The sequence below is a fragment of the Desmodus rotundus genome, chromosome 5 (assembly GCF_022682495.2).
Source record: "Desmodus rotundus isolate HL8 chromosome 5, HLdesRot8A.1, whole genome shotgun sequence".
Lineage (NCBI taxonomy): Eukaryota > Metazoa > Chordata > Mammalia > Chiroptera > Phyllostomidae > Desmodus > Desmodus rotundus.
In genome coordinates, this window is record NC_071391.1 from 104,715,568 (window position 1) to 104,730,051 (window position 14,484).

The 14,484-nt window shown below is 37.2% G+C and overlaps 1 protein-coding gene across 6 annotated transcripts in view; it reads right to left on the minus strand.

Moving 5' to 3' along the window:
• Positions 1-14,484, minus strand: part of ZC3H8 (zinc finger CCCH-type containing 8) — a 38,437-nt gene that overhangs the window by 7,801 nt on the left and 16,152 nt on the right. For all 6 annotated transcript variants that reach the window (XM_053924533.1, XM_053924532.1, XM_053924531.1 and 3 more), the window contains 5 exons: positions 13,260-13,393; positions 11,406-11,525; positions 8,588-8,701; positions 7,306-7,413; positions 6,394-6,441 (listed from right to left, as the gene is read on the minus strand). In XM_053924533.1, the coding sequence (XP_053780508.1) occupies positions 6,415-6,441; positions 7,306-7,413; positions 8,588-8,701; positions 11,406-11,525; positions 13,260-13,393 (503 nt within the window). In that variant the 3' untranslated portion in view covers positions 6,394-6,414. The remainder of the gene's footprint in view (positions 1-6,393; positions 6,442-7,305; positions 7,414-8,587; positions 8,702-11,405; positions 11,526-13,259; positions 13,394-14,484) is intronic.

The following is a 14,484-nucleotide window of genomic DNA, read 5'->3' on the forward strand; positions in this document are numbered from 1 at the left end:
AGGCAGAGCAGCAAAAAAGAGAATTTAAAAAAACAAGGAGATCTTAAGAAACATTTTGGACAACATGAAGCATAACAACATCTGCATCACGGGAATATCAGAAAGAGAAGAGAGCAAGCAAGGGATCGAAAACCTATTTGAAGAAATAATGACCAAAAACTTCCCTAATCTGGTGAAGGACAAGTCCTGGAAGCTCAGAGAGTCCCAAACAGGTTGGACTCAAAGAGGCCTACACTGAGACACACCATAATTAAGATGACAAGGCTTAAAGACAGGAGAGTATCTTTAAATTGTCCTAAAATCTACAAGAGAAAAGTGGACAGTTACCTACAAGGAAAGACCAATTAGACTGTCATCTGATTAGTCTACTGAAACATTTCAGGCCAGAAGGGAGTGGTGTGAAATATTGAAGGTGATAAAAAGCAAGGACTTACAACCAAAGCTACTTCACTCAGCGAGGCTATCATTTAAAATTGAAGGAGAAATAAGGAGCTTCCCAGACAAAACAAAAAGCTAAAGGAGTTTGTTAACACTGAACCAATACTGCAACAAATGTTAAAGGGCTTGCTTTAAGAAGAAGAAAAACAGAAAGAAAAAAGAAACAGAAGGAAACAGGCTAACAATAAAACTGCACCACATACCTATCTATCAATAATCACCTTAAAGACAAATGGCTTAAATGCTCTAACCAAAAGACACAGGAGAGCTGAATGGATAAGAAAACAAGGCCCATAAATATACTGCCTCCACGAGAACTATCTCAAATCAAAAGACACACACAGACTAAAAGTAAAAGGGTGGAAAAACATATTTCATGCAAATGGAAAAGAAAAAAAAGCTGGAGTAGCAGTATTTATACCTGACAAATTAGACTTTAAAAGCAGGGCTATAGTAAGAGACAAAGAAGGACACTACATAATGATAAAGGGTACAACCCAACAAGAGGATATGACCTTGTAAACATTTATGCACTCAACATAGGATCACCTAAATATGTAAAGCAAACATGGATGAACATAAATAGAGAGACTGACATAAAAACAGTCACAGTTGGGGACTTTAACACCCCACTGACTTCAATAGGTAGCTCTTCCAGAGAGAAAAACCACACACTAGATCAAATGGATTTAATTGGTATCTTCAGAGCATTTCACCACAAAACAGCAGGATATACATACTTTTCAAGTGCACATGGAACATTTTCTAGCATAGACCACATTCGGACACAAAACACATCTCCATAAATTTAAGAAGACTGAAATCATATCAAACATCTTCACTGACCATAATCCTATGGAACTAGAAATCAATCACAAGAACAACACTGAAAAACACACAAAGACATGGAGGCTAAATAACATGTTGTTAAACAGTGAATGGTAAACAATGAGATCAAGGAAGAAATCAAAAGATACCTTGAAACAAGTGAAAATGAGGACACAACAATCCAAAATCTGTGGGACACATGGAAAGCAAGTCTAAGAGGGAAATTCATAGCATTACAAGCCCCTCTCAAAAAACAAGAACGAGCTCAAGTAAACAATCTAACTTTACACTTAAAGGAACTTAAAAAAGAACAAGCAAAGCACAAAATGAGAAGGAAATAATAAAGATCAGAGCAGAAATAAACAAAATACAGTCTAAGAAACAACAGAAAAGATCAATGAATCCATGAGCTGGTTCTTTGAAAAGATAAAGACGACTGACAAACCTTTAACCAGACTCATTAAGAAAAAAAGAGAAACGACCCAAATAGCTAAAATCAGAAATGAAAGAGGAGAAATAACAACTGACACCAAAGAAATACAAAAGACTGAAACAAAGTATCATGAACAACTATATGCCAACAAACTGGACAACCTGGATGAAATGGATAAATTCCTAGAAACATACATGCAATCTTGTAAAACTAAATCAGGAAGAATTAGAGAATCTGAATAGGCAGATTACACCTCGTAAAATTGAAGCAGTAATCAAAAAACTCCCAACAAAAGCACGGACTGGATGGCTGCACAGGAGAATTTTACCAAACATCCTAAGAAGAACTAACACCTCTCCTCAAACTATTTCATAAAAATCAAGATGAGGGAAGGCTCCTAAACTCATTTTACGAGGCCAGCATTATCCTAATTCCAAAACCAGATAAAGACACTACAAAGAAAGAAAATTATAAGCCAATATCCCTGATGAATACAGACGCTAGAATCCTCAAAAAAACATTAGCAAACCAAATACAGCAATGCATCAGAAAGATCATACAGCATGATTGAGTGGGATTTATTCTGGGAATGCAAGATTGGTACAACATTTGCAAATCAATAAATGTGATTCACCACATAAACAAAATGAAGGATAAAACTACCTGATCGTATCAATAGATGTAGAAAAAGCATTTGATAAAATCCATCACCAATTTACTGTAAAAATTCTCAACAAAGTGGGAATAGAGGGAACATACCTAAACATAGTAAAGGCCATATATGACAAACCCATTGCCAGTAGCATACTCATCGGGCAAAAACTACAAGCGTTCCCTTTAAGATCGGGAACAAGACAGGGATGTCCGCTTTCACCTCTCTTACTCAACATAGTACTGGAAGTCCTAGCCACAGCAATCAGACAACAAGAAGAAATAAAAGGCATCCAAATTAGAAAGGAAGACGTAAAACTGTTTTTATTCGCAGATAAGAACCCCAAAGATTCCACAGAGAAACTACCAGAACTGATGAATGAATTCAGCAAAGTAGCAGGATACAAAAATAATATACAGAAGTCAGTTGCATTTTTATATGCCAATAACAAAGGGAAATTAAGAAAACAATCCTATTCACAATTGCTACAAAAAGTATAAAATACCCAGGAATGAACCTAACCAAGAATGTAAAGACCTGTACTTGGAAAATTATTAGACACTGAAGAAAGATACTGAAGAAGATACAAATAATTGGAAGCACATACCATGTTCATGGATGGGAAGAGTTAACATCATTAAAATGTCCATACTACCCAAAGCACTCTATAGATTCAATGCAATTCCTATCAAGATTCCAATGACATATTTCACAAAACTAGACCAAATACTTCGAAAATTTATACAGAACCACAAAAGGTTCCTCATAGCAACAGTGATCCTGAGAAAGAACAAAATTGGAGGAATCATGCTACCTAGTATCACACTATACTATAAAGCCATAGTAATCAAAACAGCATGGTACTGGCATAAAACAGACACACAGATTAATGGAAGAGAAGGGAGAGCCCAGAAATAACCCGCAACATTTATATAGTCAATTAATACTTGACAGAGGAAGAAAGCACATACATTTGACTAAGATAGTTTATTCAATAAATGGTGTTGGGAAAATTGGACAGATTCGTGCAGAAAAATGAAACTATGCTGCCTTCTTAAACCACACACAAGAATAAATTCAAAATAGATCAAAGACTTAAATGTTAGACCACAAACCATGAAAATCCTAGAAGAAAACATAGGCAGCAAAATCTCGGACATTGCTCCTAGCAATTTTTTTTATTGGATATATCTCTCCAGGAAAGGGAAACAAAAGAAAAAAATAAACAAATGGGACTACATCCAACTAAAAAGTTTTTGCACAGCAAAGGAAATCATCAACAAAATAAAAAGACAACCCACAGAATGAGAGAACATATTTGCTGATACATCTGATACGGGGTTAATATCCAAAATTTATAAAATACTTACAAAACTCAACACCAAAAAATCTCCAAAAAACGCAATTAAAAAATGGGCAAAGGACCTGAATACACTTCTCCAAAGAGGAGATACAGAGGGCCAACAGACATGTGAAAAGATGCTCAATGTTACTAATCATCAGAGAAATGCAAACTAAAACCACAATGAGGTACCATCTCACACGTGTCAGAATGGTTATCAACAAATAAGCACTGGCGAGGACATGGAGTAAAGGGGAGCCCTTCTGCACTGTTGGTGGGAATGCAGATTGGTACGGATACTGTGGAAAGCAGTATAGAAGTGCCCCCCCCCAAATTACAAATGGCCCTGGCTGGTGTGTCTCAGTGGATTGAGTGCCCGCCTTCGAACCTAAGGGTCACTAGTCTGATTCCCAGTCAGGGCACATGCCTGGGCTGCAGACCAGGTTCCCAGTAGGGGGCGCTCGGGTTGCAACCACACATCAATGGTTCTCTTCCCTCTTTATTCCTCTCTTCCCCTCTCTAAAAATAAATAAATAAAATCTTAAAATTAAAAAAAAAAGAATTACCATATGATCTTACAAAAGTAGGGTTTCAAAAAGATATTTATGTACCCTTGTCCACAAGAGCATTATTTACCATAGTTAAAACATGAAAGCAACTCAAGTAACCACGGACAGGTAAATGAATGAGTAAAATGTAATACTGTTTTCTGCCATGTGTAATGTGCACACATGTTTTTGACCCAAACTTTCAGGAAAAATTCTTTTAATTTTTTAAATCAATGTTTTCTTTATTTATATTTAGATACATTTTTTTGTACTATGAAGGAATTTCAGCATTTATTTATGAACATACAGGTATCGTTATTACTTTCCAGAGTTTCACTTTTAATGCATAAGCATAGATAAAATTAAAAACATTTACACAGACAGAAAATTAGAACTACCCATGGATAATGTGCATCCTTATTTTTCCCTAAAAAATATGGGCAAAAAGTGCACATTATACATGGCAAAATATGGCATATACATACAATAAAATATATTCAGCTTTACCATTAAATAAGTGATTAGTTTTGATTCCTCCATTCTCCTTTTATCCACAGCCACACCCTTCTTCATGTAACCAGCAGTTCCTCTCACAGAGAAAGTACACAAAGTGGAGTGTAATTCCTACTCCCGGACTTTGGCCAATGGGTTGGGAGTAAATGTGATGAAAAAAGGGCCTGTTGAGCTGCTATGAAATGAACACGCCCAGCTGGCCCACTGATCCCAGCAGGACAAATGTGGGGCAGAACCATCCCAGTCAACCTGCTGTATGAGGTACAGCCAACCCGGCCAATCCGCAGATGCATGAAAAAGACATTTTTATTTTTACGTGGCATGGAGAGAGTTTGTGGTTGATTGTTAAAAACCATTATTGTGGCAAATTTTAATTCATAATTTCCAAGGAATTAAAATATAAATGTAAAAAAGTAAAACTGAGAAAAAGACTGTCAAGGTAAATAATTCTGCTCATTGAGACACCTCAAAAAACGTGAAAAAAGAGCCCACACAATGGAAGACCTGCCACACATCTCACAAAGGATTACATCAGCAATATATGAAACCAATTTATAGAGGACAACCAGCCCAACAGAAACATAAGCAAAAGACATCAACAGGCATTTCGCCAAAGGTGAAAACCTCAAAAGCTAGTAAGCATAAGAAAGGATGAAAACTCCATGAAAATAAAGCCACAAGACACCATTTTGTACCTATTAAATTGGTTAAAAAAAAAAAAAAAAAGAAAAGAAAAGTAGGTCTTAAGAAAACAAAGATCAGCAAGTAGATCAACAGTCCTTTTACACAGCTGGTGGGTGTCCAACTACTTTATAGAAGATTGGTATCACCTTAAATATGAAGATGATACAACAATTCTACCCCTTGGTATACACCCAGGATAACTCACACACATTTATACCAGGAGAGAGGAACATGATTATTTGTAGTATTTAGAAAACTGAAGAAAACCTCAGTGTCCATCAACAGTAGAATAACTAACTAAACGTAACATATTCAATAATTGAAGTGCGACGTAAGAGTAAAAATGAATAAATGACAGCTGCATGCATCTACATAAATCATAGAAGGATAATGTCGAGTGAAAACAGATGATCACCAATTAGTATACAGTATGGTACTTTTTAAATAAAATCCAAACACAAGCACAACCAAAAATATACTAGTGAATCATGTACCTTCAGTAAATTGACAAAGAAACAGAGGAGGAAAATAAAATGTAAAATGTAGTAACAAACCCAAAGGAGGAAAGCTGGTCCATGGAGACCCACAATATCCAGGGTCCAGCACAAATAATGCCCCGTTTTATTACAAAATTTTTCATTGCAAAATCATAAGCCTGCAATTCTGTAACATAACAGTATCACACTCAAGCACAGCATATGACATTTTAGGTCAAATGTTCAAATTGAAACTATAAATTATTACACCCATATTATTACCCTACCAACCACACTCAAGCAGGCGTTAATTCTGCCGGACCCTGTATATCTGCGCCTATGTACCAAATATTTCAAAGGTTTTTAGTGGGGGAGGAGAGAGGAAATGATTTTTTTTTGAGAAAAAGTAAAAGCCTTGTTTCCATGTCAACTTCCAGAGGTGTTTAAGAAAAAAGAAATGTGCTAAATCCTAATTTTACCTTTTTAAATGTATTTTATTTTCATGACTTCTTTTCAGTATCCAAAACCTAATATAAAACAAAAACACAATCGTGATTATGCATTATCACGTATATCATCCTGCTCCGGTAATTTTCTCATGATCCCAATAACATTCACCCTAGTAATCATCTCGTACTGACTGAGAGAGAAACTGAAAAACAAATTCTACGTCATTTTTCTATATATATTTCATACCAACAACAACATATTTGGTACGACTTTTAATTCCAGAGTAACCCTTCAGATTTTACAACCTAAAAATATCAGAAATAAGCACCTTTGACTTTCTAACATTTGCACATGCTCAAAAAAACTGCCCTAAGATGGCATGGCTTAGCTTTAAAAGAATCTTTTATTTTCACTTATATTTCAAGTTAATTTTAGAGTCAACTGCTCCAAATAACACATGGGAAATGAGAGAATATAAATGGCTATTATTTTTCAATTATCCCTTCTCATGGACTGAAAGAACATTTGAAGATAACATTTTGAAGTAACTGGAGCATTCTGTGATATAACTCTAAAATGTTTATTAACCAATGATCCTTAACTTTCCTTCCAAGAGTATAACAGCAATACCTTTCTCGTATTTGCTATTTCCTTCTCTTAGCCGAGCTATTAACACTTCTAATTGCACCGAAGGTTTTAAGACATTCCGATTTACACCAGCAATGAATGTAACTTTCCCTGTAAGCTACAAGGAAAAGTGAATAAATGAATAAAAACATTCTAAACTAAAGTAAATTCTTAAATTATTAGTCTTCCTATATGCCACATGCTAAGCTCTGAGGCGCTTTCCTTCAAGAACAGTAGCTTTTCAAATTCTCACCCTTAGTTCAGATTCCTTTAAAAAAAAAGAAAAAGAAAAAGATGACTAAAATCGTACTCACTCTGGCCAACAGCTCCTGTGTTTCGGCAGTCAGAGGAGCGTGTGAAAACTTGCAGTGCTCGCCCTGGTAACATTTTGTTCCTGTATGGTAAAACTTGCAAGGGTATTCATGTATCCCAACGTTAAGGAAGAGAACAATCTTAATCCAAGTAAAATAACTTGTTATTCATTTCAGGACTATTTTTCCTACTTAAAGGCCTTTCTGACTAGTAGAAACATTGAATTGCCCATTTAAAATTCCCCATTTAAGACAATAAATTATTAATTGGGTTACATGACAAATCTAATGTCAGGATGATTAAATAAATCAAGTTTATTGGCTATCACAGGACACTTTCTGCTTCATATCCATTCATATCATAGACTACAGGCAGGCTTCATTGATATAAGAAAGAGATGTGTATAAATACCTTGAGAAGTGTGATTATTTTTAAAACGTTCTTTTGGAGTAGAGGAATTAAAATCAATGGCAATGATATGTCTTAACAAATCTGGATCCTTGTGTAATAGGATCAATTTATACAATGTCAACATTGTTTGCTAGGAAAAGATTGTCAAGCCGTAATTTGAGATTTCTTGTACTGAATGAATGAAAGTGACTAAAGCCGCTATTACCCTACAATGTTCATGTTCCGTGTTTTGATAACATGTCTGTACCATAAGCGCTGCAGCGAGTTATTCTTCAAATTAAGGGACAGCTAACCCCTGCAGGGGCGTCACCCCTGTGGCCCATGGGCCGCACGAGGCCCAGGGTGGCTATGAATGTGGCCCAAAACAAAGCTGTAAATTTACTTAAAACCTTTTTTTTTTTTGCTTTTCAGTTTTCATTAGTGTTTTCATTTAATGTGTGGCCCAAGACAACTCCTCTTCTTCCAGTGTGGCCCAGAGACACCAAAAGTTCGGACACCCCTGCGAGTACAGATCACAGAAAACAAGCATTCCCAAATTATGCAGTCCCTGCCTCTTCTTACGAAGGAGCTTACATGAATACAGATTCAATGAGTGCATGTCAGTGCAGAAACCCTGACAAAGTCTTTCTGGGACCTGAACAGGTCTCATGAAACCTGCCAGATTTGTGACAGAATTCCTCAGGAATCCCTCTCTTCTTATGGGGGGAAAAGAATCTGTGTCCAATTTAGTCATTTCAATACTTACTCATTTGGGCTTAGATGATACACTTTTACCATAGCTAAAACACTGGTTTCACTCAAAATTATACATACTTAAAATGTCTGTGTAAGTATTTATGAAGAGTAAAGTTACAGTATCTTGTGATAAAGGATATTATGTAAATACAGACAGTTTTCACCTCTGGTACAATATCCTTGTACATAAAACTTACACATTTCCTTTTTCTTCTCTATCTCTGCATCATGATCAAATTTACACTCGTCTCCCTGAGCCGAGAGAAGGAACAAGGAAAAGCCATCATTTCTCACAGTTAAGTCAATATAATTCCTACTAAACTTTAGATAAACAAATAACTCCAAGAAAAAAACCAAAGTCTTAGAATCTATATAGTCTAACTCTTAGTGAGTTATCTTATGACCACGTCACATTTATCTACTTAAAATTTTAAGTCCTAAACATATGTAATAAAAACATTTAAAAAATATATCTTTCACAAAAATCACATGATCATATCAATAGATGCGGAAAAAGCATTTGATAAGATACAGCACCCATTTCTGATAAAAACACTCAGCAAAGTGGGAATAGAGGGAGCATTCCTCAACATAATAAAGGCCACATATGAGAGACCTACAGCCAACATCATACTCAATGGACAAAAACTTAGAGCTTTCCCACTAAGATCAGGAACAAGACAAGGATGCCCTCTCTCACCACTCCTATTCAACATAGTATTGGAAGTCCTAGCCACAGCAAACAGACTAGAAAAAGAAATAAAAGACATCCAAATTGGAAAGGAGGAAATGAAACTGTCACTGTTTGCAGATGACATGATAGTGTACATGGAAAATCCTATAGACTCCACCAAAAAACTACTCGACCTAATAAATGAATTTGGCAAAACAGCTGGATACAAAGTCAATACTCAGAAATCAAAGGCATTCCTGTACACCAACAACGACACTGCAGAAACAGAAATCAGGAAAAAAATCCCATTTGATATAGCAACAAGAAAAATAAAGTACCTAGGAATAAACCTAACCAAGGAGGTAAAACACCTGTACTCAGAAAACTACACAACACTGAAGAAAGAAATTAAGGAAGACACAAACAAATGGAACCATGTCCCATGCTCATGGATTGGAAGAATTAACATCATCAAAATGGCCACACTACCCAAAGCAATTTATAGATTCAATGCAATCCCTACTAGAGTACCCATGACATATTTCACAGATATAGAACAAACATTGCAGAAATTCATATGGAACCATAAACGACCCCGAATAGCTGCAGCAATTTTGAGAAAGAAGAACAAAGCAGGAGGGATCACAATACCTGATATCAAACTGTATTACAAGGCCACTGTAATCAAAACAGCCTGGTACTGGCATAAAAACAGGCACATAGACCAATGGAACAGAACAGAGAGCCCAGAAATAAACTCAAGTCTTTACGGTCAATTAATATTTGACAAAGGAGGCAGGAGCATAAAATGGAGCAAAAACAGCCTCTTCAACAGATGGTGTTGGGAGATCTGGACAGCTACGTGCAAAAAACTGAAACTTGATCACCAACTTATGCCACACACAAAAATAAACTCAAGATGGATAAAAGACTTAAATATAAGTTGTAACACCATAAAAGTCCTTGAGGAAAACATTGGCAGGAAAATCTCAGACATTCCACACAGCAACATTCTCACAGACATGTCCCCTAAAGCAAGGGACATACAGGAAAGAATAAACAAATGGGACCTCATCAAAATAAAAAGCTTCTGCATGGCTAAAGAAAACAGCACCAAATTACAAAGAGAACCAACAGTATGGGAAAACATATTTGCCAATGATACCTCAGACAAGGGCCTGATCTCCAAAATATATAAAGAACTCACACGACTGTACTCCAGGAAGACAAACAACCCAATTAAAAAATGGGCAAAGGACTTGAACAGACACTTCTCCAAGGAAGACATACAGAGGGCCCAGAGACATATGAAAAGATGCTCGGCATCATTAGCCATCAGAGAGATGCAAATTAAAACTGCAATGAGGTACCATCACACACCAGTCAGAATGGCCAACATAAACAAATCAACAAACAAATGTTGGAGAGGATGCGGAGAAAAGGGAACCCTAGTGCACTGTTGGTGGGAATGCAGACTGGTGAGGCCACTGTGGAAAACAATATGGAATTTCCTCAGAAAACTAAAAATGGAACTGCCCTTTGACCCAGCAATTCCGCTACTGGGATTATACCCTAAGAACCGTGAAACACCAATCCAAAAGAACCTGTGCACCCCAATGTTCATAGCAGCACAATTTACAATAGCCAAGTACTGGAAACAACCTAAGTGCCCATCAGGAAACGAGTGGATCCAAAAACTATGGTATATTTATACAATGGAATTCTACGCAGCAGAGAGAAAGAAGGAGCTTATACCCTTTGCAACAGCATGGATGGACCTGGAGAGCATTATGTTAAGTGAAATAAGCCAGGCGGTGAGGGACAAATACCATATGATCTCACCTTTAACTGGAACATAATAAATAGAAGAAAAAAGGAAACAAAATATAACCAAAGACATTGAAGTTAAGAACAATCTAACAATGGGCAGGGGGGAGTGGGGAGGGGACAGTGAGGAGAGGGGATTACAGGAACTACTTTAAAGGACACATGGACCAAATCAAGGGGGAGGGTGGAGGTGGGGGAGGGAGGGGGGTTCGGCTGAGGTGGGGTGGAGAGATGGGGAGAAAAGGCACACAACTGTAATTGAATAACAATAAGAAATTAAAAAATATATATATATATTTTTCTTAAACATAAAAGAATAGTAAAATTTGCCATGTGACCCTTTTCCAGAAGGAAACAGGTATGCTTTCAGAGTGTTTAATAGAAACAGAAGTTGGTTTTAGTACATTTTTGCTATATCTTACATTTTAGTGTATTTTTGCTTACACATTTTTATACCTTGATACATTTCCTTTCAAGGAAATATTTGCAGACTTGTTTCCCCTTGCGTTCCACTGTGTGTTGGTTGATGAACCCCTGACTCATTCGCACGTGCTGCTTCTCTTTAGGTTTACCGTCCTTTGAAAACAAAAACAAAAAACTAAATGTGAGAAACATAACATTTTATTCCACGGCACAAAATTATTTTAAACCACCTATACAACATTAAGAGGTGACTCTTCTAAACTGAAGTACAGATTTGGACTTTTGTACACCAGTTGAAAAATGAATGCTTTGTAATTTTCCATAGCATTCCATCTTTGAACATTAGTATTTATACAACCTAAATATTTTATTGTACTCTGCCCTTACTTTTTAAAAAAATATTTTATTAATTTATTTTTGGAGAGGGGAAGGGAGGGAGAGAGGAAGAGATTAATGTGTGGCTGACTCTTGCACGCCCCCTACTGGGGACCTGGCCCACAACCCAGGCATGCACCCAACTGGGAATTGAATCAGCGACCCTTTGAGTCACAGTTTGGCGCTCAATCCACCAAGCCACACCAGCCAGGGCATGCTCTTACTTTTTTAAATGAATAAAAAATATTTAAAAATAGAAGTGTTACTATTGGTGATAAAAAGTGAAGTGCAAGACCAAGGCTCTTTAGAACAATTGCGACTAAGCTGGAAATCCCAAGGTGAACTGAGAACAGTGGAATGTTTCATTTCAATGAGATGTTCTCTGGGTGTGAGCTGAGTATATTAACCAGATCAAATAAGCGTAACTAGAACTATGCCCTCAAACATGATGATAAAGATATAAAAAGCAAAAGGAAATTTCAGAATACCTTTTAGCTCTTTAGAAGCATAAACTGCTGTTAGCATGTTAACTTGTAATACAGCTTCTAGCTTCTGCACACCAAATGTCTGAATAGTTTGAGAAACACAGCACGGGCAAAGAAGGAAGCTGGCTGTACATTTATACATCTGCTTTGCAATAATGTCAAATTTCCACTTAGCACTCTCAAATATTTCTTATATGTTAGTTTAAAGCTAGTTTTATTTGGTTACGTTATTAAATTGTGACATATATATTTATAATTTGTTCCTCATGTAAAAGAGCTATCAGCTTTGCCCGAATAACCTTTTAAATCAATGCAAACCAAATGAAAGGAAGTACTGATGGGGGTCAAGACACTAAGTCCCAGTGCTGGCCGGGCCCTGTGTGACCACAGGCAGTCACGTGAACCCTGGGGTCTCAGATTTCTCATTGGTAAAATATGGGGGCAGAGCAAGATTTTACATCAATATGTTTCAATCTATAATATTTGGTGTTTCTAATATTTTACCCCTTGTCCCTATGGCCAAATCTGATAAAAATGGTTGCTATACATTTTAGAAGCCCTTAGAAAGGCAGAGTCCAGAGGAATCACTTATTGTGCCACCCTGATTATACATACAGAACAAAGAAGAGGAACTTCTACAAGCAAAACCAAACCACAAGGAGGGTGGGGGGTGGTAGGTAAGGCCAATGCTCAGATATCTTCATTTTTAACTTCCAGAGGGAGCCGAGAACCAATAGACCAGGGACTGCCACAGTAGAATCCTGCAACGCTCTGTGCCTTTCACACGAGCTCATCTTCTCCCTGCTACTCCCTCTGTTTTTCCATGGACACTGACAGCACGACACTCAGAAATCCAGGGGCTCGTGTGCGTGTATTCGGGACACCAGGGGCAACACGAAGGCTGTAAGTGGGTGCTGGTGGCTCCTGCGTGAGGGAGAACGTGGAAGCCACTGAGTTGGAGACTTCACTACTGATGACCCTCACTTTGTGGCTTGTCACTGAAGGAAAGACAGAACGGTCCCTGTACCTGTTCCTGTGAGCCACTGTTGCTCAGGGATGCAGTGGACCCCTTGCCTGCAGTGCCAGGCCATTTCCGCTTCATTCTCTTCTGTTTACCATTCTTGTGGGCAGCTTTAAGGTTTTTCTTTTTTTGTTTAACAGCTAAAAACACAAAATTACTTTTAATGATGACGTAAGAGTACAATAGCAGTTTACTCTTTAAAAGTACACTCTATAATAATCCAGTTCTGCTCAATGAGTGAAATGGGCATGATGCTGATCTGTCTTCCTAGAAACTGAGGGATTAAAAGATCAAAGAGATAATCAATATATTCTGTATTCTAATGCATTCTCTGTGAAAATATATACAGTATTGTCAGGAAAAAACAAGATAATGACTGAAATCAGTGTTACTTACTAGCCACCAGTCAGATCCTTCTGAAGTGTTCAGAGTATTCTGGATCTACTTAGGAATTCCATAGCACTGTAACAGTATATGTTTAAACTGCATTTTTCACTGAAAACACTTCAGTGTTTTAATAGACTAAATTTATCTATGACCCATTTTAAACAGAAAAACATTTAAAGGGGGGAGTCGGTAAAATGAGAGGATTAAGAATTTCATTTATACGATGGTATTGTAGTAACTATGTATGGTGTCAGACGGGTACGAGACTTATTTATACAACTCACTCTGCAAGTTATATAAACGTGTAGTCACTGAAACTAAGAGAATACTGTATATCAGCTGTAACTGAAAAATTTTTTAAAATTAGAAAAAACCACAAATATAAGCCTTAGAAAAAGATTTCATTTATAATTCTCGTTTGTCCTCATCATCTATGGCTAAATGTCAGTTTAGTAATCTAAAAGAATGTATGTCTGAGTTTAGTCTGACCACTGCCATTCCTGCCATTAAGTCGTCTTCAGGCGACACCAGCACAAACAGGTGTGTTCATCCTTTATACATGCAGCAGCCGGGGTTTAGCGTTCTCCCTTTCAAAGTACTCGTGGCCTTTGATAACCCTCCTGAACTCAGCTCCTTCTGCAAACTTCGCATCGTACACTGCGCGGCCAGATCTTAGTGGGGGTCTCAGGCCACGCAAGGTCACATCTGGTGGAACGATCCATAAAAACTATGATCTTAGAAAATGCCCAATTCAGAGAACCAAGATGGCGGCGTAGGTAGACACACTGCGCCTCCTCGCACAACCAGAACTGACAGAGAATCGAACAGCAAGGGGGACCAACAC